Raw genomic sequence first — 24,517 nt, forward strand, 5'->3', positions numbered from 1 at the left:
GAAAGACTGCTGGCAATACAAACAGTGGTGCTGAGGGAATTTCCATGTACTCCACATTTACTAGCAGGCTTATTAACATGTAGTTATTACATAACTAGTAGACTTAGTAACATTCACTAGTAGACTTATTAACATGCTAATTCTTTATTGCATCTAGCATATTTCATCATAGTTCATTGAAAATGTTAATCACATCTTTACAGGACCAAGATACTTGTATTTTGAAGCAACTTTCCCCTCAGTAGCTGTGTCTGTGTGTCTGTGCATGCATTTGTCCCAGCCAGGCACAACCTTCTCCACCTTCTCCTCCCAGTTCCCTTCCCTACAAACAGGAATTGCATCTTCAGCCTCTTTGTTGTCACATACATAGTTATCATAACAATACTAACAAGCCTTTGAAAAACCTCTTCCATTGTGTCTCTTGCCATAAAGAGTTTCAAAGCTGCCCAAGCTTCATCCTCCATATGAGATGGTTTTGTGATGCCCTGGTAAAGATTTTTGTTGCAGGACTGGTGGAGCAGAGAAAGACCACTAGAAACTGGACCCTTGAAAACACCCATGGTTACATTTAACATGATTCTACTGCTCTGCCTCCTCCCCTCCAAATACACTGCTCACAGCACAGTGAAGTATTGCAACTCCTCCTTCAGCCTTCTACAAGTATTCTCCTTTGATTTCTTCCTACTCAGCTACCTTCAGATGAATATCAGCAGAGTATCAGTGTTGATACAAACTCTCTGCCCCAGATTAATTAAACCATACATTCAATTCATTAAGTATTCCAGTGCTCCTGATGCAGTACAAGATCAAGATTCTGTAGCAGATGAAGGATTATTGGCTCATTGGATGAGCCAAACACCATCTGATTGAATTATGAAGTAAGTCTCTATAGCGATCCTGCATATTAAATATACCTCAACACAGTTTTTTTTTCACCCCCTCTTCCTTCATAAAAAAGAACTTATTTTCTCATGCCTGGATGTTCCATCTTTAAAAGACCCAAGCAAAACAGATCCTGAAGGGGTTCTAGCAAAGCATTAGTAACATTTTTGTCTCCCAACCAAAGCAGCACCTCCACGTACTGAGGGTGCTGCCATCCCAGGCATTCTGGGCAACAGTGCAGCAGGACGGCATCGTTGGTCATACAAAGGAGACAGGGCAGGAGTTCCCTCCCTTTACTTTTCAAAGGCAGAACTGAACGAATCAATTTTTGCTTTGCTTTTCTTCTTCCCAGCCACTTTCTCTAGACCTGAAAGCTCTGAGCACCGTGCCTGATCAGATAATGGATGTTTACATGCCACTGTCAGTGTTTCCAAACTGCTTCATTGTTCCCAGCATCCAGCGGTGAAGCCCTGATGCCCATCAGGACAAGAAAGCAACAACAGAGGAAGGAAGGGTTTCCTGCCCGACAAGAGCAGTCCTGTTTAAATCAGAGCTGGAGTTAACTACCCATTCAAACATATGCACAAGAAACACTGAGACAGATTGCCTGGCTCTGCCTTGCACAACATTATCAGCTCCAAGTGAACCGTGTTTAATAAAACAGAGGGAGATGATAGCACAGCGCTGGCAAGGCGGCAGGCAGAGGAACGATCGCAAACAGCCTTCTGTTTGTTTGTGCCTCCGGAAAAACATTTGCTCTGTCGCCATCCCGTGATTTACCTCCACTCTGCTCCCATCCTTTGAATGCGCTAAGTTGGTTGAGAGATGTGGGGGGAAGCTTTACAGCTCAGCTGCTGTACAGATGTGGGTGGGTTCGCCGCTTTGAGAACAGTATAGGCATTTTATTAATTACTGTGTTCGTCCTCGGCTTCAGGACTCCTCTCCCCAGGGGGTGAGGGTTTCTTCTTTGAGTTCACGCACCCCCGACATCAGCGATGCTTAGGCACTTGACAGCATGGTGGATGTGAAGATCTGCTGCAGAATCTGGGGGATTTCTTTGGTATCCATGGCAATAAAAGACCGACCTGCTGGTAGCGTTCTCTGCAGCCTAAGGAGCAGAATGAGGAACAAGACACAATTACCATTTCAAATTATCCTCCCTGCCACAAGCCGAGGTTACTTAAGAACGAGCAGTTTTCCCCTTTTGAATACCTTTCCACTCCATACTGCTTCCCTCGCTGTCACCATGCAATTAAAGGCTTGGGAAAACAGCAGTGTGAGGAATCACTGAGAGCAGCTAAGTCACAGAGGTCCTTTCAGAAAGACAATCAAGAGTGTTTCTAGAGATTTCTATTCATGTCCTCTTTCTGATGTGCAGAAAACTTCGTTTTGATCAAGGTATCAGTGACCCCAGAACTGGTTTCCTGAGGGCAGCTAGAGATTTACTCTGAAAAATTAAGATACTGACTAACAAGACCAAGGGCAGGGTCCTGCATCTGGGTCGAGGCAACCCCAGGCACAAATCCAGGCTGGGCAGTGCCTGGCTGGAAAGCAGCCCTGAGGAGAGAGACTTGGGGGTGCTGCTGGAGGAGAAGCTCACCAGGAGCTCTCAGTGTGCACTTGCAGCCCAGAAAGCCAATCAGATCCTGGGCTGCAGCAAGAGAAGTGTGGCCAGCAGGGCAAGGGAGGTGATTCTCCCCCTCTACTCAGCTCTGGGGAGACCCCACCTGGAGTACTGCCTCCAGTTCTGGAGCCCCTATTCCAAGAGGGATCTGGAGGTGCTGGAAGGTGTCCAGAGAAGGGCCACGAGGATGATCAGAGGGCTGGAGCACCTCTCCTATGAGGGCAGACTGAAGGAGTTGGGGCTGTTCAGTCTGGAGAAGAGAAGGCTCCGAGGTGACCTCATTGTGGCCTTCCAGTATCTGAAGGGGGCCTCCAAGAAGGCTGGGGAGGGACTTCTCAGGCTATCAGGGAGTGATAGGACTAGGGGGAATGGAATGAAGCTGGAGGTGGGGAGATTCAGGCTGGAGGTGAGGAGGAAGTTCTTCCCCATGAGAGTGGTGAAGCCCTGGAATGGGTTGTCCAGGGAGGGGGTTGAGGCCCCCTCCCTGGAGGTGTTTAAGCCCAGGCTGGATGAGGCTGTGGCCATCCTGATCTAGTGTGAGGCGTCCCTGGCCATGGCAGGGGGGTTGGAACTAGATGATCCTTGTGGTCCCTTCCAACCCTTACTGGTACTATGACACTATGATCCTATGACTTACTCTAAACAGAACACCAGCTCTTTCAGTTCAACACCTCCAGTGAATCTAAATGTGCTGTTTGCATTTCCTCTCTGAGACCACAGCAGATTAGATGCAAAGATACATTTCTGTCAGGGTTATCCTGACACATTGTTATTCGCAGCCTCACCAACGAGACGCAGGTTGCGAACCTGGAGCCCAAGCAGCAGGTCTGGCATGGTTTTTCACTGCTTTTCAGAGGCTATGCTGCATCTTATTTCTCCAATGCTAAGTTGAAGTCTCACTTTGAAAGTGAGTTTTTAAAAAAGCTGCCACAGAGAATTCCCTTCTCCTTCCCCCACAGCAGTTACAGGAAGGCTTTGTCTAATTCTGCACTTCCATGTACATAGAAATGCATTTCAGTGACAGCATTGTGTGCATTTTCCACACCCTGTGAACCAGCCAATTATGAGATCTCCTCTTACACAGCAGGACTGCCTTCCCCTCCCCCCCCCTCTTTTCTTTGTTCCTAGCAGAAGTAAAAGGACTTTCTGTAATTATGATCTTCCAGAACAGATTCTGTCTTCAAGCATAACACAGCTCTGATGTGCAGCCCTGCAGATGTGACTGACAGTGGCTGTACCTTTCAACCCTTTTCTTACTAAAACTACGTACTGAGGCCAATTCCTTTCGGTCCTTCTCTCATTCTGCTCTACTGGAAGACTCAAACAGAGGCAGAAAAGGCATTGTTGATATTTGTGGCTGTAATTTGCTGCCTTTGTGGCTATATGCAGCTCTTTTGCTGCAGGTACTAGTTCTCAGTGGATGTGGAACTGAGGGATGCCTGGGACAGAATTTCCTTCTTTACCCCTCTGCCCAAAGAATTTGAAGTGAAATGATATGGTAACAATAAATATAGGCTTCCTGGCTCAGACTCTCTAAGGAAGTTATGCCTCTAACACAATGGGAATACCTGAGTCAAAAATTTGGCCATTTTGAAGACCATTCAACTCCAGCTTCTGCTTTAAGCTCTTTTCTTAGGCCCCATACACATTCAAGCTGCAATGGCAAAGGCACCATATCTCTGTCATGACTAAGAAGTAGTGATACTATCATACAGGGAGAGTGCACATCCTCAGTGGGAGGACAGCTTCAGGTGCTCCCTTTGGATATGCAGAATACATTGAACTAGCTGAACACAAAGGATGTCTGCAAGGACCCACAAACTAGTTTCCTCCCTGGCACAAGTCAGAAGCTACTGGTTCTTGCTAGTAGTTAAAAAGAACACAAAAAAACCCCAACAGAAAACAATGATGGATGAAATACTGGACATGAGTCAGCAATGTGTGTCTGCAGCACAGAAAGCCAATCATATCCTGGGATGCAGGATCCTGTGGTGATAGGTTGGACTCGATGATCTTTGAGGTCTCTTCCAACCTTAGTGATACTGCGATATGAAGCGTAGCCAGCAGGTTGAGGGACATGATTCTGCCACTCTGCTGCACTCTGATGTGAACCCATCTGGAGTACTGTGCCCAGTTCTGGGGTCCTCAGCACCAGAAAGATGTGGACATGTTAGAGCAGGTCCAGAAGAGGACCACAAAAAAAGATCAGAGAGATGGAACAACTCTCCTGTGGGGACAGACTGCGAGAGTTGGGGTTGTTCAGCATGATGGAAGAGAGAAGTCAAGGGAGGTTTTATTGCAGCCTTTCAATATATAAAGAGAGGCCATAAGAGAGATTTTTTCCCAGGGCCTGTAGTGAGAGGAGAAAGAATCTTACACTGTAGGAGGGCAGGTTTAGATTGGACACTGGAACCACAGGCTGGTGAAACACTGGCACAGGTTGCCCAGAAGAGCCACCATAATGCCCCACCACTGGAAATGTTCAAGGTGAGATTTGAGCAACCTACCAAGTAAAAGCTGTCCCTGCCCACAACAGGGAAGTTGGAACTAGATTCTCTTTAAAAGCTCCCTTCCAACCTAGACCATTCTATGATTTTCTAGCACCATGATCAAACCCTTAGTGCAGAACACCACACGTGGTCAGCTACGTCTGACCCCACAGCAATAAAAGCGTGGTTCAGATTTCGGACGAATGGCAAGAAAGAAAACTACAGAAGGTGCAAAACAAACACACTTACCTATCTGCCTGGTCTCCTAAAGATCCTATGAATATGGCAAAAGCATTGACTTGAGCATTGGAGGTCAAGACCTGGGCGAACCTTGATGGCGGAATCCCGTACCGCTCAAGGTTTGCGTCGCTCAAGACGATAACAAAGTACTCATCGGCCTCTTCCTTGGCGATTTCACGGATGGCGTGCTCTGTCCCTTCCAAGGTGTGGTCTCCACTCATGCAGAACTGAGCATGGGCATGCATGGTCTGTGTGCACAGCATAACCAAGAGGAAACATGTGAGATGACTTCAGGAATAAACATTCATTCTGGCTAGCACGGGGGGGAAGTAAATACTTATTTATGGCCGATTAGGGGATGCTTCAGGAACGTGGACGACGCTCCAGATCACTGCAGAAGAGGCAGCTTTTTGTACATACTGAGCCATATTTTCAGACAGGCATCACTTCTTAAAAGCACAGTGGGTCAAACAATCAAAGTTCAGCTTAGTTAGTCATGAGGGTTTGGGTGCTAGGTTGGACTTGATGATCTCTGAGGTCTTTTCCAACCTTATCGATTCAATGATTCTATGATTCACGTATGGCCATAATTAGACTGGGCCTCAGCTGCTGTTTGAGCAGCTATATTACTATGTATTTAGGGGGGGGAAACAGGGTTTCATTTCCTAATTCTCTGACCAGCTTCTGCCTGTTTATAACTTGCAGATCCTAATAGTGATATTTACAGAACACAGAATTAAGCAGGTTGGAAAAGACATAGAATACATAGAATACATAGAATACATAGAATAAACCAGGTTGGAAGAGACCTTCAAGATCACCGCGTCCAACCCATCAACCAATCCAACACCACCCAAGCAACTAACCCACGGCACCAAGCACCCCATCAAGTCTTCTCCTAAAAACCTCCAGTGATGGCGACTCCACCACCTCCCCAGGCAGCCCATTCCAATGTGCAATCACTCTTTCTGTATAGAACTTTTTTCTAACATCCAGCCTGAACCTCCCCTGGCGCAACCTGAGACTGTGTCCTCTTGTTCTGGTACTGCTTGCCTGGGAGAAGAGACCAACATCCGTCTGTCTACAACCTCCCTTCAGGTAGTTGTAGAGAGTAATAAGGTCACCCCTGAGTCTCCTCTTCTCCAGGCTAAGCAACCCCAGCTCCCTCAGCCTCTCCTCGTAGGGCTTATGTTCCAAACCCCTCACCAACTTTGTTGCTCTTCTCTGGACTCGTTCCAGCAAGTCAACATCCTTCCTAAACTGAGGGGCCCAGAACTGGACACAGTACTCGAGGTGCGACCTTCGAGATCATCAAGCCCAAGCTATCACCCAACACCATCTCATCACCTAAACCATGGCACTAAGTGCCTCATCCAGCCTCTTTTTAAACACTTCCAGTGATGGTGACTCACTGCACCACCTCCCTGGGCAGTGTCACAGTTACTGTAAAACACCTGACTCCTGACAGCGGCAGCAAGGTTTACAGACGTTGAAATACTTTGAGCTTCTATTAAATAAATACACAGCTTTAACTGATGAAGCTGGTTCCTAAGCAGAAGGCAAGGAATTTGAGATGTTAGGAAACCCAGACCTTCTAACCCAAGCAGCTGCTGGTGTTTTAAAAATACTCTTCAAAGGAAGCACAAATACACAGCTCTAACCTAGCAGGCTGCCAACCAGCTAAACCCTCAAACACATTACATTTTTCTTGATCCCAGCATAGCAGAAGCTTGGTGAATTCCACTCACTTTGCAGTTGGGATTTAACATGTTTTCCATCTAGCACTGGCACATTTTCCCCCACAGCTGCTATGACACAGCCTCTTGAAGGCTAAATCACCGACCTGGGATTCCTCTACATTTTGAATGAGTTGCTTTACGCACCAACAATACGACCACACGCCTGAGGCAGAGCTAGCTATAAATACATCACTGTATAATGCTTGGAACTTCATGCATCCTTTGACAGGTAGCCAAAATTACACACTTGTGACACAACAGCCCAGAAAAGGGCACACCCAGCTTCTGCTGTTCTGGCAGAATTTGTTTGCTGCCAAGTCTCTGCGAGGTCTTGCTTCAATTTCAAGACAAGACTGAAGATTTTACTTCCTTGCCCTTCTTTTATTTAACTAGCCTCAGGTTTTGCATTCTGTGACCCACCTTCAATTTTATCTTCACAGTCATAAAGCCCTTAATTACCCAGCATCACTCATCAGTAGGATTTACCTTAAGAATCTCCAATCTCTGCTTATTGTTCTTCGGGGCTTTGCCACTCCCAACCAAGCCGATGTTAAAGCCATCTCCTGAATGTCCAACAATGTCATACTGCAAGAAAGAAACCTCATCAGTCATCTGGTACTCACAAATGGCCCTTAGGTCACAATGACATCAGACAGATCAAAGGCAACTTGCTTTCAACTGGAAAACACAAATACTGTTCCCTGCCTCTGTTTTTATGAGCTGCTTAAGGAAACTACTTGCAGTTTCTCACTGACATGAAAACAGCATCACAGTCTCACAGTCTCACAGTCTCACTATGGTTGGAAGAGACCTCAAGAATCATCGACTCCAACCTGTCTCCACAGACCTCATGACTAGACCATGGCACCAAGTGCCACATCCAATCTCCTCTTGAACACCTCCAGGGATGGTGACTCTAACACCTCCCTGGGCAGCACATTCCAATGATGAATGACTTGCTCAGTGAAGAACTTTCTCCTCACCTCGAGTCTAAACCTCCCCTGGCACAGCTTGAGACTGTGTCCCCTTGTTCTGGTGCTGGTTGCCTGGGAAAAGAGACCAACCCCCACCTGGCTACAACCTCCCTTCAGGTAGTTGTAGACAGCAAGAAGGTCTCCCCTGAGCCTCCTCTTCTCCAGGCTAAGCAACCCCAGCTCCCTCAGCCTCTCCTCACAGGGCTGTGCTCGAGGCCTCTCCCCAGCCTCGTTGCCCTTCTCTGGACACGTTCAAGTGTCTCAATGTCCTTCTTAAACTGAGGGGCCCAGAACTGGACACAGGACTCAAGGTGTGGCCTAACCAATTCAGAGTCCAGGGGCACAATGACTTCCCTGCGCCTGCTGGCCACACTATTCCTGACCCAGTCCAGGATGCCATTGGCCTTCTTGGCCACCTGGGCACACTGCTGGCTCATGTTTAGGTGGCTGTCAATCAGCACCCCCAGGTCCCTCTCTGTCTGGGAGCTCTCCAGCCACTCTGACCCCAAAACACGGGAAAGAATTGCTAAATAATGAAATTAAAGAAGTTACTTATTCCATGGTCTGTTTTTTCACATCATCCCACCAATTGCAGAGCAGTGATGCATAAGATCAGGACCTTGCCCTCTCACATTGTTTGTGTATTTTGCCAAAGTAGCAATTTCTGTCCTCTTGAGCCTGCCAAACAAGAAGCTCATTGTTTGCAAGTGTTTGATGGCTCTTTTTTTGTGACCTCATTCTGCTCTGAGAAGTATTATAATCCTTCCTTTTTTGACCATCAGCCCTCCTTAGTTTTGTGCACAGCAGATCAAAGCCCTTGCTAAAAATGTGTAAGAGATGAACTCCCAGAGCCTCTGTTCATTTTCAAAGGAGATGGTGTGCACAACAGTCTCCCTGCGAAAGACACAGCACAAATTACATGTGGGGCTGTAACAGTGCACATAGCTTGTTGAACAAATAATGCAATATTGGGAAGGTCTTTGTTTTATGTGAGAGGTTTATCGTGGTTACATGAAACCCAAGACAAGCTGAGTTATGGCAAGGTCCTGCCCTGCCCCCTGTATTGTGGATGTGGCAGGCAACCCAGGGGGAATTCATGAGTAGGGCAAAAGTGGATTTAAGAGCTGTCTTCACCAAGTAATAGAGTACAATGCATGGACCCTGAGCTTGGAGAGACTTGAGCTGGCAATTCCTCAACATGAACACGCCTGTATTTCCCCTGACTAGCTGGCACAGACCTGTCTTTAGCTGATGGAGAGCCCTTGTGCAATACTTCACTTTTCTGTTACCTTTTATTCAAGTATGGCCCTGCTGGATTCCCCACCTCTAATTCCCACATAATCACTTGGTAAAGGGGAGGTCTGTTCCTCAAAGGTTTCCTGTCTTTTCTTTCCCATTGAAGACCACTTTATTTGGTATATGTTGGGTCCTGTAGACTGGAGAAATAGCATCATAGAATAGGATAGGATAGGATAGGATAGGATAGGATAGGATAGGATAGGATAGGATAGGATAGGATAGGATAGGATAGGATAGGATAGGATAGGATAGGATAGAATAGGATAGGATAGGATAGGATAGGATAGGATAGGATAGGATAGGATAGGATAGGATAGGATAGAATGGAACGGAATGGAATGGAATAGACCAGACCAGGATGGAAGAGACCATTGAGATCATCATGTCCAACCTATCATCCAACACCATCTAATCAACTAAACCATGGCACCAAGCACCCCATCCAGTCTCTTCCTGAACACCTCCAGTGATGGTGACTCCACCACCTCCCTGGGCAGCACATTCCAATGGCCAATCACTCTTTCTGGGAAGAACTTCTTCCTAACATCCAGCCTAAACCTCATCTGGCACAGCTTGAGACTGTGTCCTCTTGTTCTGGTGCTGGTTGCCTGGGAGAAGAGACCAGCCCCCACCTGGCTACAACCTCCCTTCAGGGAGTTGTAGACAGCAAGAAGGTCTCCCCTGAGCCTCCTCTTCTCTATTTATCAACAAAGCTCTTTTTATTTGCTTCCACATCACCAACATGCTTATCAAGAGTAAAGAAAGCTATAGCAGCTGGAACAACACTTTTAAAGGTGACACCTCCCTCTGCAGAAGAGAAACATACCCATAGGATAGATTATTTCACCCAAGGTCAGAGCATTTGATGACAGGCTCATGTAACCCAGACTTCCTTCCTCTAGGAAACTGTTATATAACCCAGTCCCCACACAATCTCATTTCTTTCTGATCTGTGGTCTGGTTCAATTCCTGCTCTCCTCAGCTCTTCCATCTCTAGTATCTGCTCCCCAGTCTCATGTGAAGCTTCCAGTCTGACACATGTTTTCTCTTCAAAAGCTATTTCTTATCACAAATAATGCTTCAGAATCCCTCTTTCCTGAGGAATATTGAACTGGTGCTTCTGTCTTCCTGAACCTGTTGTTTTCCCAGGCGAAGACACGGCAAAGGGAAACAGACAAATCTTGAGAGCAATGTTGAGGTTACATTTAGCACACTTCAATAAACCCAGACTGTGAATCACACCCCCCCCAAATGTGCATGCACATTGTTTTGAAAGTAGAGATATTAAAATCAGAGAGACTGAAAAAAGCAGTGGCTTAATGGAGCAGAAACTATACAGCGCTGATGTGGCTCTTACGTAATGTCAGAAGCCTCCACAGCTCTTCAGGGCAGGTTCTTAATTATGAGACTCTTGCATGTCTTCTGCTGAAGCAGTTTCCTACCCACCATCACTTTTTAAATCAGCAGCAAAGTAATTATGGAAAGATCAAGGCTGTCACTCTCCTGTGTATAAACAATGCTGATGCCTTCATAGAATCAACAAGGTTGGAAAAGACCTCAAAGATCACAGAATCACAGAATCACCAAGGTTGGAAGAGACCTCAAAGATCATCAAGTCCAACCTGTCACCCAAGACCTCATGACTAAACCATGGCACCAAATGCCACATCCAATCCCTTCTTGAACACCTCCAGGGATGGTGACTCCACCACCTCCCTGGGCAGCACATTCCAATGGCTAACAACTCTCTCAGTGAAGAACTTCTTCCTAACATCCAGCCTAAACCTCGCCTGGCACAGCTTGAGACTGTGTCCTCTTGTTCTGGTGCTGGTTGCTTGAGATAAGAGACCAACCCCCACCTGGCTACAACCTCCTTTCAGGTAGTTGTAGACAGCAAGAAGGTCTCCCCTGAGCTTCCTCTTCTCCAGGCTAAGCAACCCCAGCTCCCTCAGCCTCTCCTCACAGGGCTGTGCTCAAGGCCTCTCCCCAGCCTTGTTGCCCTTCTCTGGCCACGTTCAAGTGTCTCGATGTCCTTCTTAAACTGAGGGGTCCAAAACTGGACATCGGACTCAAGGTGTGGCCTAACCAGTGCTGAGTCCAGGGGCACAATGACTTCCCTGCTCCTCCTGGCCACACTTTTCTTGATGCAGGCCATACATTCATAGAATGGTTAGGGTTAGAAAGAACCTTAAGGATCATTGAGTTCCAACCCCTACCTGCCATGGGCAGAGACAGCTTCCACTAGACCAAGTTACTCAAGGCCTTATCCAGCCTGGTGTTGAACACCTCCAGGGAGGGGGCATCCATGACCTCCCTGGGCATCTTGTTCCAGTGTCTCACAACCCTTAATGTAAGAATTTTCTCTTTAGAATCCAGTCTAAATGTGCCCTTCTCAAGCTTCAATCCATTCCCTCTTGTCTTAACTCTACCATCCCTCATAAAAAGTCCCTTTCCAGCTTTCTTGTAGGCCCCCTTAAGGTGTTAGAAGGCCACTATAAGGTCATCCCCAAACCTGCTTTTCTCCAGGCTGAACAGCCCCAGCTGTCTCAGCCTGTCCCCACAGGGGAGGTGCTTCAGTCCCCTGATCATCTTCGTGGCCCTCCTCTGGACCCTTTCCAGCAGTTCTATGTCCTTATGCTGGGGGCAGAGAATCGTGCCCCTCCTTCCCAGCCTGGGACCTCTCCCACCAGGTGTCCTGGTATCAGCTCTGCTCTACTGAGCTCATGGGAACAGGACAAATGTTGCTGGTTTGGAATAACACTTTGGCTCTTGGCACATGCTAATAACAGACCAACCTCTCCTCTCAAAAAGGCTGGGTTTAAACTCAGTGTGACATGCTGTGTAAAGGGAACTTCTGTAGCTGCTGGATGAAACAGCAGAGGGTGACCCTACAGTTGGGCCCCTTCCACATTCTTGCAGCAGGTGGGAACATACAACCCAGGAATGGGCAAGGTGAGGTTGAAATCATCTCAGCAAACTACCACAGACATGTAAAGGCGTTCACCTGGGAACATCATGTCCTATCTTCTCCCTCCTCAGCCAGCTGCTTATTATTTTCTGTGTGTGCCCAGATGTTATCTGTTTCCTTGTTTCTTTGCTGACAGGTCACTATGGCATTTGTGATTTCAAGAAATGGAATGTAGGAGCAGAGAAGAAGTGGCTGTTTGCATCACCCTGGCTGCTGCACTCCAAGTCAAATAGGGAGCTCATACTTGTTAGGTTTTGGCTGCTTCTGTTCCTTAACTTCCAGGAGGATCAGAGGACCATGTGAGGGCTGGTGACTGCAGCCTTTCTTTTCTACAGCACAGCAGGATCTCACCCTGATTTTCAGAAGGCCCTAAATTGTAAGTCTGTATGAGTACTTGTGGCTCAATGAAAGAGGGTGTGGGAATGTGTGCCCCAGTGGGGGAGGGACTGAAACACTGCAGCACTGACTTGGATTAATTTAAGTCAACATAGGCATGCAGCTTGGGAGACCCTCCTTGGGCTCACAGCCAATCTTTAGAGGTGACAGAAGGGAGATGTTTGCCTGTATGGAGCAATTTAGGGATACAGAGATTAGGTCAGGAGTAAAACTGGAGCAAAGCAGACTACCAGGCCAGGCCAAAGGATGAGAAGTTAAACCTCCCACCCTCCTTCAGTATATTATTACCTCTTGATTTGTGTTCTAGTAAAATGAACTCACAGTGGTTTGATGCTACTGTGGTGCACTCATTTTAAAGCAAAGGTGCAGACAGCTGCACAGCCCTGGCCAGCTGGGAGCCCCAGCACATGCAGGCACATGCACACTTTGTCAAAACCAATTTCCTTCCTTCAGAGTAGCTAATGACAAACAAAGAAAAAGGGCCTCTGAGAAGCAGGAGAATTTCTGTGGCTGGGGTTACAAGTGAGAGAAGAGCTGTGGTATTATCTTACTTGGAAGTGACTGTTGTTTTTGTTTTACAAAAGAGATTGCAAGCACAGGCTCTCAGGACAAACCTGGCAGCAAGACACATGTTTGCTATGGTGCAGGCTTAATTGACTTCATATATTAGCATGGCACACAGTGGCTCATTTTGCAGTAGCCTCAGGTACACTTGACAAGAACTGCTCTGTTCAGAGCTATGAGTGCACGACATGTCTACATGTCTCTCCCAATAGCATCGTTTTGTTGGTTTCTTTCCTTACAGGTTACAACAATCTCTATTCCCATGCCACATTTTGCACTGAATGGATGGTTGCTGATGCTTGAAATGGGTAAAATGGAAGACTTTGTCCTCTGCAGCTGCCATGTCAAAAGGTTTAATTTCTGAAGGCATTCAGAGAACAGAAAGAAGAACAGAGAACAGAAAGAAGACGCACGCTGAATGTAAAAGGCAGCGTCAGTTAGACTTGCCTCTGCCGGAGGGCGAGATCTTCATGCATTCATCCATTCTTTGGACAACACTGAACATTCTGGGCTTTCCCTGCATTCATTTCAAACCTTTTGTCTATTATTGAAAAGCAGGTATTCATTCTGCCAAGCACGTGGAAATGGTGAGGGGTTTGGAGCACAGCCCTTGAGGAGAGGCTGAGGGAGCTGGGGCTGCTTAGCCTGGAGGGGAGGAGGCTCAGGGGAGACCTTCTTGCTCTCTACAACTACCTGAAGGGAGGTTGTAGCCAGGTGGGGGCTGGTCTCTTCTCCCAGGCAACCAGCACCAGAACAAGAGGACACAGTCTCAAGCAGCACCAGGGGAGGCTTAGGCTGGATGTTAGGAAGAAATTCTTCACAGAAAGAGTGACTGGCCATTGGAATGTGCTGCTCAGGGAGGTGGTGGAGTCACCATCACTGGAAGTGTTTAAAAAGAGACTGGATGGGGTGCTTGGTGCCATGGTTTAGTTGATTAGATGGTGTTGGGTGATAGGTTGGACTCAATGATCTCGAAGGTCTTTTCCAACCTGGTCTATTCTGTTCTGTTCTATTCTATTCTATTCTATTCTATTCTATTCTATTCTATTCTATTCTATTCTATTCTATTCTATTCCATTCCATTCCATTCCATTCCATTCCATTCCATTCCATTCCATTCCATTCCATTCCATTCCTTTTAGAATAGAATAGAATAGAATTAACCAGGTTGGAAGAGACCTTCGAGATCATCGTGTCCAACCTATCATCCAACACCACCCAATCAACTAAACCATGCAACCAAGCATCCTGTCAAGCCTCGCCCTGAACACCCCTAGCGACGGCGACCCCACCACCTCCTCAGGCAGCCCATTCCAATGGGCAATCACTCTCTCTGTGTAAAACTTCCTCCTAACCTCCAGCCTAAACCTCCCCTGATGCAGCCTGAGACTGTGTCCTCTTGTTCTGGTACTGGTTGCCTGGGGGAAGAGACCAACCTCCACCTCACTACAACCCCCCTTCAGTCTTCCTATCCTTCTTCCTATCCTATCCTATCCTATCCTATCCTATCCTATCCTATCCTATCCTATCCTATCCTATCCTATCCTATCCTATTTCTTTCCTTCTTTCCCAGAACCACCAGTCCTGCCTCCATAGTACATTTCATAAATGGAGCATGCTGAAATGGATGTCTAAAACCTGCAATACCCCTTTAATAGAGTTATAAACAACAATTCAGGCTTTTCCTATCAGTTACATAACATGCTATTTATTGAGCCACTAACAATGCTTTAAAGACTTCCAAACAATTGCTGTTGGATAATTTTCTGGCCATGCCTCCTAAATCTGTCATCATGTGTGCAAATGATGGCAATTAGGGATGATGTGAAAGCATATGCTTTGTGGGACAGAGATAATACTACCTCAGATCAAGAATAAACTGCCCTTCTGCATGCTTTCAAATGACTGTCACCTAAAATGTACTGTGCAAAAGGTGTAAGAACATTAATCCTGCAAAATAACTTGGTTATTGTAACTCATCTGTATAAACAATGCATCCACACATGTAAAGGGGCCAAGCGGTGTTTGGAGGAACATATTTGACCCCTAGCTGCACCAGGGAAGGTTTAGGCTGGATGTTAGGAAGAATCCATTCTATTCTATTCTATTCTATTCTATTCTATTCTATTCTATTCTATTCTATTCTATTCTATTCTATTCACACAGTATCACAGTATAACCCAGGTTGGAAGAGACCTCGAGCATCATGGAGTCCAACCTGTCACCACAGACCTCATGAGTAGACCATGGCACCAAGTGCCACATCCAATCCCCTCTTGAACACCTCCAGGGATGGTGACTCCACCACCTCCCTGGGCAGCACATTCCAATGGTGAAAGACTCTCTCTGGGAAGAACTTTCTCCTCACCTCGAGTCTAAACCTCCACTGGCGCAGGTTGAGACTGTGTCCTCTTGTTCTGGTGCTGGTTGCCTGGGAGAAGAGACCAACCCCTTCCTGGCTGCAACCACTTTTCAGGTAGTTGTAGAGGGCAATAAGGTCTCCCCTGAGCCTCCTCTTCTCCAGGCTAAACAACCCCAGCTCCCTCAGCCTCTCCTCACAGGGCTGTGCTCAAGGCCTCTCCCCAGCCTTGTTGCCCTTCTCTGGACACGTTCAAGTGTCTCAATGTCCTTCTTAAACTGAGGGGCCCAGAACTGGACACAGGACTCAAGGTGCAGCCTAATCAGTGCTGCATCCAGGGCCACAGTGACTTCCCTGCTCCTGCTGGCCACACTATTCCTGATGCAGGCCAGGATGCCATTGGCCTTCTTGGCCACCTGGGCACACTGCTGGCTCATGTTTAGGCAGCCGTCAATCAGTACCCCCAGGTCCCTCTCTGTTTGGGAGCTCTCCAGCCACTCTGACCCCAGCCTGGGGGAGGGGACAGAGAAAAGAACACACAACTGTGTAGTGTGCAGTTAGAAGTCTGCAGTTTATCACTCTTCTCTCTCTTCCTTATGCTCCTCTTGCCCAGTTTTATAAAAACAGACTTTTTCAGCCTCCAGATATGCCTCCTGTTAGCTGTTTCTGTCATAGCCCCATCTGCAAGGGCCACAACAACATGTGCTGCAAATCTGAAGGGTCTCTTGGACAAGGTGTTGAACACTGGAGGCCATCAGGCTTGTTGAGCAAAGAATTCAAATGATATTTACGTAGTAAGGTTCCCTTCTGCTGTCTAACTGCAGTGTAAACTTTGGAAACCAATTCTTGGCCTTTGCTCAAGGTCACTTTTGTGCTGATGCTCAATTTAGATCTCTGCTAAAGAAGATTCTGAATTAATCAGATGGGTTTTTCCTTGGTTATTTTATTCTGCCAGCTGAGCTTTTCCCCATGTCACTGATGGTATTGATTGGGTTGGTCTCTTCTTCCAGGCAACCAGCACCAGAACAAGAGGACACAGTCTCAAGCTGCACCAGGGTAGGTTTAGGCTGGATGTTAGGAAGAAGTTCTTCACAGAAAGAGAGATTGGCCATTGGAATGTGCAATGTGCTGTCCAGGGAGCTAGTGGAGTCACCATCACTAGAGGTGTTCTAGAGATTGGATGGGGCACTTAGTGCCATGGTTTAGTTGACTACATAGTGTTGGGTGACAGGTTGCAGTCAATCTTGAAGGTCTTTTCCAACGTGGTTAACTCCTCTCCTCCCCTCCCCTCCCCTCCCCTCCCCTCCCCTCCCCTCCCCTTTTCTCTTTTCTTCTTTTCTTTTCTCTTTTCTTTTCTTTTTTCTTTTCTTTTCTTTTCCTTTTCCCTTTCCTTTCCCCTTTCCTTTCCTTTCCTTTCCTTTCCTTTCCTTTCCTTTCCTTTCCTTTCCTTTCCTTTCCTTTCCTTTCCTTTCCTTTCCTTTCCTTTCTTTTCCTTTCCTTTCCTTTCCTTTCCTTTCCTTTCCTTTCCTTTCCTTTCCTTTCCTTTCCTTTCCTTTCCTTTCCTTTCCTTTCCTTTCCTTTCCTTTCCTTTCCTTTCCTTTCCTTTCCTTTCCTTTCCTTTCCTTTCCTTTCCTTTCCATTCCATTCCATTCCATTCCATTTCATTCCATTCTCTAATGATTGGTCTTCTCCAGCACTGAGTGAAGGTAGAGAAGAGTTTCTCCTTGCATTCTTATACAGGAGAGCTAAGTATAGTGTGTGTGAGTGCACCAAGCAGCTAATGAAGGTATACTTCGCAAACAGCCAGCCAGTATGTGGCAGCTTTTTATGCTGGCGTAGGACAACCTGCCAGCTTCCATTTCCATAAGTGCAGGCAGTGAATCATTCCCTGTCAGGGGGGAAATGGGAGGCTCATCCCACAGTCGGGAAATCCATTTAAATTAATGGCCATGTTTCAAAGCCTTCCTCCAATGTCATCCCACCCACGCTTCCTCTGAGGTGCCTTATTAAAGACAAGTGTGGGAGTGGCTGAGATAAGAGAAGCCACATGCTCAGCCTTGTCCTAATAGTTTAACAGATCTGAGTGCCAGGTTCTACACATTGGCCACAGTAACCCCATGCAGTGCTACAGGCTGGGGTCAGAGTGGCTGGAGAGCGGCCAGGTGGAAAGGGACCTGGGGGTACTGGTGGACAGCTGGCTGAACATGAGCCAGCAGTGTGCCCAGGGGGCCAAGAAGGCCAATGGCATCCTGGCCTGCATCAGGAATAGTGTGGCCAGCAGGAGCAGGGAGGTCATTGTACTGCTGTACTCAGCACTGGTTAGGCCACACCTTGAGTCCTGTGTCCAGTTCTGGGCCCCTCAGTTTAGGAAAGATGTTGAGTTGCTGGAATGTGTCCAGAGAAGGGCAACAAAGCTGGGGAGGGGTTTGGAGCACAAGCCCTGTGAGGAGAGACTGAGGGAGCTGGGGTTGTTTAGCCTAGAAAGGAGGAGGCTCAGGGGAGACCTTCTTGCTCTCTACAACTCCCTGAAGGGAGGTTGTAGCCAGGTGGGGGTTGGTCTCTTCTCCCAGGCAACCAGCACCAGAACAAGAGGACACAGTCTCAAGATGCACCAGGACAGGTTTAGGCTGGATGTTAGGAAGAAAATCTTCACAGACAGAGTGATTGTCCATTGGAATGTGCTGCCCAGGGAGGTGGTGAAGTCACCATCACTGGAGGTGTTTAGGAAGACACTGGTGCTATAATTTAGTTGATTAGATGGTGTTGGGTGATATGTGGGACTCGATGATCTCCAAGGTCTTTTCCAACCTTATTAATTCAGAGAGTAAGTTGTGACATAAGTCTTCTCCAGTTAGGTCACATGGGCAGGTGTAGGGATGCTTGCAACTTGGTGTAAAACTTGGCTTGAGGTGAGGAGAAAGTTCTTCACAGAAAGAGTGGTTGGCCATTGGAATGTGCTGTCCAGGGAGCTAGTGGAGTCACCATCACTAGAGGTGTTTAAAATAAGACTGGATGAGGCACTTAGTGCCATGATTTAGTTGATTAGATCGTGCTGGGTGATAGGTTGGACTCAATGATCTCAAAGTTCTTTTCCAACCTGGTCAATTCTGTGATTCTGTAAGAGAGACACTGATTATTTTACAGTACCACTGACTCCAGTCAAACACTGACACTTCACAAGGTGCTGCTAGTTTTTCTCAGGACAAATGTGACATTTTGGTATGTCTGCAAAAGTAGCATACATTTCTCATGACTAAAAGTGTCTCCCCTGAGCCTCCTCTTCTCCAGGCTAAACAACCTCAGCTCCCTCAGCCTCTCCTCACAGGGCTTGTGCTCCAGACCTCTCCCCAGTGTCATTGCCCTTCTCTGGATGCATTCAAGTGTCTCAATATCCTTCTTAAATTGAGGGGTCTGTTCTCATTTTAGGGGACACATTCAGTGGCCACTTATGTGAAACATAATGCCACATCTTGTTTGCTTTCTTACTCATTTCTAGTTTGCTCTTGTAGAGAATAGAATAGAATAGAATAGAATAGAATAGAATAGAATAGAATAGGATAGCATAGCATAGCATAGCATAGCATAGAATGCCATAGCATAGCATAGCATAGCATAGAATGCCATAGCATAGCATAGCATAGCATAGAATGCCATAGCAAAGCATAGCATAGCATAGACCAGGTTGGAAGAGATCTTCGAGATCATATTGTACTTTGAATTGAATCCCAAGGAGGCAGCACAGACAGATGTGGAGGAAGAAAACTACTTCTCTTCCATTAGGCAAAAGCAGCTCTGGAGTTGACAGAGCTGACACCGGATCTTGCCAGCCATGAATGAGAAGGCTGTTACTGCCCTCATTAAGTTCTCTAACTGGTGGAAGGAGACCTTAAATGGAGGAGAGTTATGCTAGAGGCAACTGAAGTTGAACAGATGTAGAAGCTGATGACAACTTTTTTCCCTTGGTATGTCATTACCATTTCCAGCATCTTCCTCACCACTGTCATTTAAGTGTAAAATTGGCCTTAAGGTGTCTTGACAAATAGAGATTGTAAGGATAACATAACTTCTCCTGTCTTATTATCATCAGACAGTGGAGATATCCACATCTAATAACTGCACATGCTTTTTTGTGTGTTTTATGCATGTTCAGTGGCTGCTAGAGAAGCACAGTCACAGTTACAACTAACTGCATTTTAAGCTATTTGGTCCAGCACATGCAGACGTTCATCTATGCACAGGGCAAAATACTAGCCAATAGAATCATAGAATCAATAAGGTTGGAAAAGATCACAAAGATCATCAAGTCCAAGCTGTCACCACAGACCTCATGACTAAGTCAACCATGGCTTCAAGTGCCCCATCCAGTCTCTTCTCAAATACCTCCAGGGATGGTGACTCCACCACCTCCCTGGGCAGCACATTCCAATGGCCAATCACTCTTTCTGGGAAGAATTTAGAATAGAATAGAATAAACCAGGCTGGAAGAGACCTTTGAGATCATCGTGTCCAACCTATCATCCAACACCACCTAATCAACTAAACCATGGCACCAAGCATCCTGTCAAGCCTCGCCCTGAACACCCCCCCGCGACGGCGACCCCACCACCTCTTCAGGCAGCCCATTCCAGTGGGCAATCACTCTCTCTGTGTAAAACTTCCTCCTAACCTCCAGCCTAAACCTCCCCTGACACAGCCTGAGACTGTGCCCTCTTGTTCTGGTACTGGTTGCCTGGGAGAAGAGACCAACCTCTGCCTCACTACAACCCCCCTTCAGGTAGTTGTAGAGAGCCTAAAATCCAGCCTAAACCTCCCCTGATGCAGCTTGAGACTATGTCCTCTTGTTCTGGGGCTGGTTGCTTGGGAGAAGAGACCAACCCCCACCTGGCTACAACCTCCCTTCAGGTAGTTGTAGACAGCAAGAAGGTCTCCCCTGAGCCTCCTCTTCTCCAGGCTAAACAACCCCAGCTCCCTCAGCCTCTCCTCACAGGGCTGTGCTCGAGGCCTCTCCCCAGCCTCGTTGCCCTTCTCTAGACATGTTCAAGTGTCTCAATGTCCTTCTTAAATTGAGGGGCCCAGAATCTATAATAGACACAGAGGGATTTGAAGGGTAATGAAATGTAGATTTTAAAATCCCAGAACTAATGAGAGTTCTTCATGATCTTAATTCCACACAGTGGGCTGTCTATTTCTACATGTTATTCCTTTACTGTGCAACTGAGGGTCATGTCTGGGTTTTCAGCCACAAAAGCTACACTGGAAATTAAGGACAGCTGTTACACACCCCTGCCCTACATCTTTTTGCAGCCTTATCACCTTCTAAATCACAGTTCTCAGGTGGGTAAACCTAAACAAGAGTAGAATGGCTGTAGCAGAACAGAATGAGCAACTGTCCCCTGGTCACTTAAAATTGTATCAGCTCCTTGATTTTTACCTTCTCCAAATGGAGTAGTTGTTACCTATTTAGCCATTTCTTGCATGAGGATGTTTCCATACTGTTCATGATCTTTGTCTTCCTCTCTTCTTTTTCAGCTCTACAATAACTTTTTGTGAGATGGGGGAACCAAAGTAGCACACATCGCTCCTGAGGTGAACGCGCTACGGCTGTGACGTTCAGTGACGTTCTGAAGCCTTCTGCTACATTCTCTGGTCTTTTGCTAATTGTCTCTAACATTCAATTCGCATTTTTGATAGCTGGTGGACACTCAGTGCTTGGAGAACCATACAGCATAATTATTAATATTTGTTTGGCACTAATATCTAGCTGAGAGTGAGCACTACCACAGAGCTGAGACTTCCTCGCTGCATGTTTAAAATCAGAATTGTTTTTGTCCACCTGCAGCACTTTGCATTAAATAGCACTGAACACCATATGGCATCCTGGCCTGTAGCAGGAACAGTGTGGCAGGCAGGAGCAGGAAAGTCATTGTGCCCCTGGACTCAGCACTGGTTAGGCCACACCTTGAGTCCTGTGTCCAGTTGTGGGCCCCTCAGTTTAGGAAAGATGTTGAGTTGCTGGAAGGTGTCCAGAGAAGGGCAACCAAGCTGGGGAGGGGTTTGGAGCACAGCCCTATGAGGAGAGGCTGAGGGAGCTGGGGTTGCTTAGCCTGGAGAAGAGGAGGCTCAGAGGAGACCTTCTTGCTGTCTGTAGCTACCTGAAGGGAGGTTGCAGCCAGGTGGGGGTTGGTCTCTTCTCCCAGGCACCCAGCACCAGAACAAGAGGACACAGTCTCAAGCTGTGCCAGGGGAGGTTTAGGCTGGAGGTTAGGAAGAAGTTCTTCATAGAAAAAGAGATTGTCCATTGGAATGTGCTGCCCAGGGAGGTGGTGGAGTCACCATCATTGGAGGTGTTTAGGAAGAGACTGGATGGGGTGCTTGGTGCCATGGATTAGTTGATTAGATGGTGTTGGGTGATAGGTTGGGACTCAATGATCTCAAAGGTCTTTTCCAACCTGGTCAATTCAATTCAATTCAATTCAATTCAATTCAATTCAATTCAATTCAATTCAATTCAATTCTGTTCTGTTCTGTTCTATTCTATTCTATTCTAGTCTAGTGTAGTCTAGTCTAGTCTAGTCTATTCTAGTCTATTCCATTCTAGTCTATTCTATTCCAGTCTGTTCTATTCTATTCTGACATTTTATTTTCCTGCCACCCTTCTTCTCAAATTTCATGCAGTTGGATTTCCCTTTTTGCTTTCTCAAAGGATTTCATACAGCTAGCAATTTTTTGTCACCTCACCACCCATCCCCTCTTGTAGGTCACTTATGAATATACAGACTGACATTTCAGCATGGGCTTTAGCACAAATCCCAGTACAGTTCCACCAGTGCCCTTTTCTTTCACTTCTTCACTCTGACAAATGACCACTTGGTCCCTTTCCTGCATTTTTAGCATTAGTTCATTCATCTGAAGCCTTTCCCATTTATCCCCAAAGCAGTGTAATTTCTTCATGAGCTTCTAGCAAGGGACACCAAATGCTTCTGGCTACAGAGACTCCAGCAATCAGTCTTGCTCACCACAGGCTCTTCAGAATGCATTACTTCCCTTCACAAAAGCCATGCTGACTATAACCCAATGTATCATACTGATCCTTGCATCCACTGCTCCTCTTTAATTTTCATTTGTGGATGATCCAGCATGTGGCCATACTAATAGGCCTGTTGCTCAGATATGCCTGATTTACCAAGCTGCTCAAACTGTGCTGTATAATTACACTGCCCCTGTTAATATTTGCCATTAACTCTTCTATTATCAGTGAGCAGAAGATACATGAGCAGCTGAACCAATAAACTCCTAATTTCCCATTCTTTTCTTAATTACAGTTAGGCTCCCACATGGCTTCTCTGGGCTAAGGTCTAAGCTTACATTTATAGCATTTTCCTCCAGCAGGAATACAGAGCATCACTCTCTATCTGGCCTGCTTTCATGACATTTGCAGGAACTGAGTGTAATTGGGAACAAACCCAGGGTTAAAAACTTGCTTAAAATTGCACAACATGCTCTGTTTAAGTGTGTTTATGGGGGAGAAAGCAGTACTGTCAGAGACCATGGTGCCACATGTCTTATTTCCTTCTCCTTTTTTAGCCATTTCCCTGATAAGTAGAAGTCTGAGTGACTGAACTTTAAAAGACATTCTAGAATTACATGCCTGAGGCCTGTATGACCTTCATTATACAGCAGATTCTGTGTAAGAATAGAAACCTTCAGAGGAGCTGTATAAAACTTAATAAACTAGACTAGACTAGACTAGAATTAACCAGGTTGGAAAAGACCTTTGAGATCATCAAGTCCAACCTATCACCCATCACCATCTAGTCAACTAAACCATGGCACCAAGTGCCACTCTCTTCCTAAACACCTCCAATGATGGTGACTCCACCACCTCCCCGGGCAGCACATTCCAATGGCCAATCACTCTGTCTGGGAAGAACTTCTTCCTAACATCCAGCTTAAACCTGCCCTGGCACAGCCTGAGAATGTGTCCTCCTGTTCTGGTGCTGGTTGCCTGGAGGAACAGATCAACCCCTACCTGGCTACAACCTCCCTTCAGGTAGTTGTAGAGAGCAAGAAGGTCTCCTCTGAGCCTCCTCTTCTCTAGGCTAGGCAACCCCAGCTCCCTCAGCCTCTCTTCATACGGCTTGTACCCCAAACCCCTCCCCAGCTTGGTTGCCCTTCTCTGGACATGTTCCAGCAACTCAACATCTTTCATAAACCTGCAGTATTGTGCTGCTGGAGGAACAATGTGAAGCATATTTGGCTGAATTGATCTGGACTAAGTTTTCTATTCAGTTTGTTTAGGGGATTTATGTTCTCTTCAGATGTGTTTAATTTAAGTCTTATGCTAAAATACTGTTTGGTAAAGGTATCAGATATCCTTATTATTCCACGAAACACCTAGTCTGTCAAGAATTAATATGAGACTGGCCATTCCTGTCTTTTCTTAAGGTTAAAGAAACATACCATAGACCTTCTTTAGGCTTACTGAGAGAAAAGGACTATTACATTTATTTACATTTCCTTTGCAGGCTACCAGAATCACAGAACCACCAAGGTTGGAAGAGACCTCCAAGATCACCAAGTCCAACCTGTCACCACAGACCTCATGACTAAACCATGGCACCAAGTGCCACGTCCAATCCCCACTTGAACACCTCCAGGGACAGTGACTCCACCACCTCCCTGGGCAGCACATTCCCAATGACGAACGACTCTGTCAGTGAAGAACTTTCTCCTCACCTCCAGCCTAAACTTCCCCTGGCGCAGCCTGAGATTGTGTCCTCTTGTTCTGGTGCTGGTTGCTAGAGAGAAGAGACCAACCCCTTCCTGGCTACAACCACCTTTCAGGTAGTTGTAGAGAGCAATGAGGTCACCCCTGAGCATCCTCTTCACCAAGGTTGGAAGAGACCTCTAAGATCATCAAGTCCAACCCTTCACCACAGACCTCATGACCAGACCATGGCACCAAGTGCCACGTCCAATCCCC

At 46.5% G+C, this 24,517-nt stretch overlaps 1 protein-coding gene across 1 annotated transcript in view; it reads right to left on the minus strand.

Moving 5' to 3' along the window:
- Window positions 1-1,102: 1,102 nt before the first annotated feature.
- VWA8 (von Willebrand factor A domain containing 8) overlaps window positions 1,103-24,517 on the minus strand; it is a 244,047-nt gene continuing 220,632 nt past the window's right edge. Inside the window, exons 43-45 of the mRNA XM_054163092.1 lie at window positions 7,461-7,559; window positions 5,245-5,483; window positions 1,103-1,990 (exon numbers count right to left, since the gene is read on the minus strand). Coding sequence (XP_054019067.1) covers window positions 1,882-1,990; window positions 5,245-5,483; window positions 7,461-7,559 — 447 coding nt within the window. The 3' untranslated portion in view covers window positions 1,103-1,881. The remainder of the gene's footprint in view (window positions 1,991-5,244; window positions 5,484-7,460; window positions 7,560-24,517) is intronic.

This window comes from Dryobates pubescens, chromosome 7 (assembly GCF_014839835.1).
Source record: "Dryobates pubescens isolate bDryPub1 chromosome 7, bDryPub1.pri, whole genome shotgun sequence".
Taxonomy (NCBI): Eukaryota; Metazoa; Chordata; class Aves; order Piciformes; family Picidae; genus Dryobates; species Dryobates pubescens.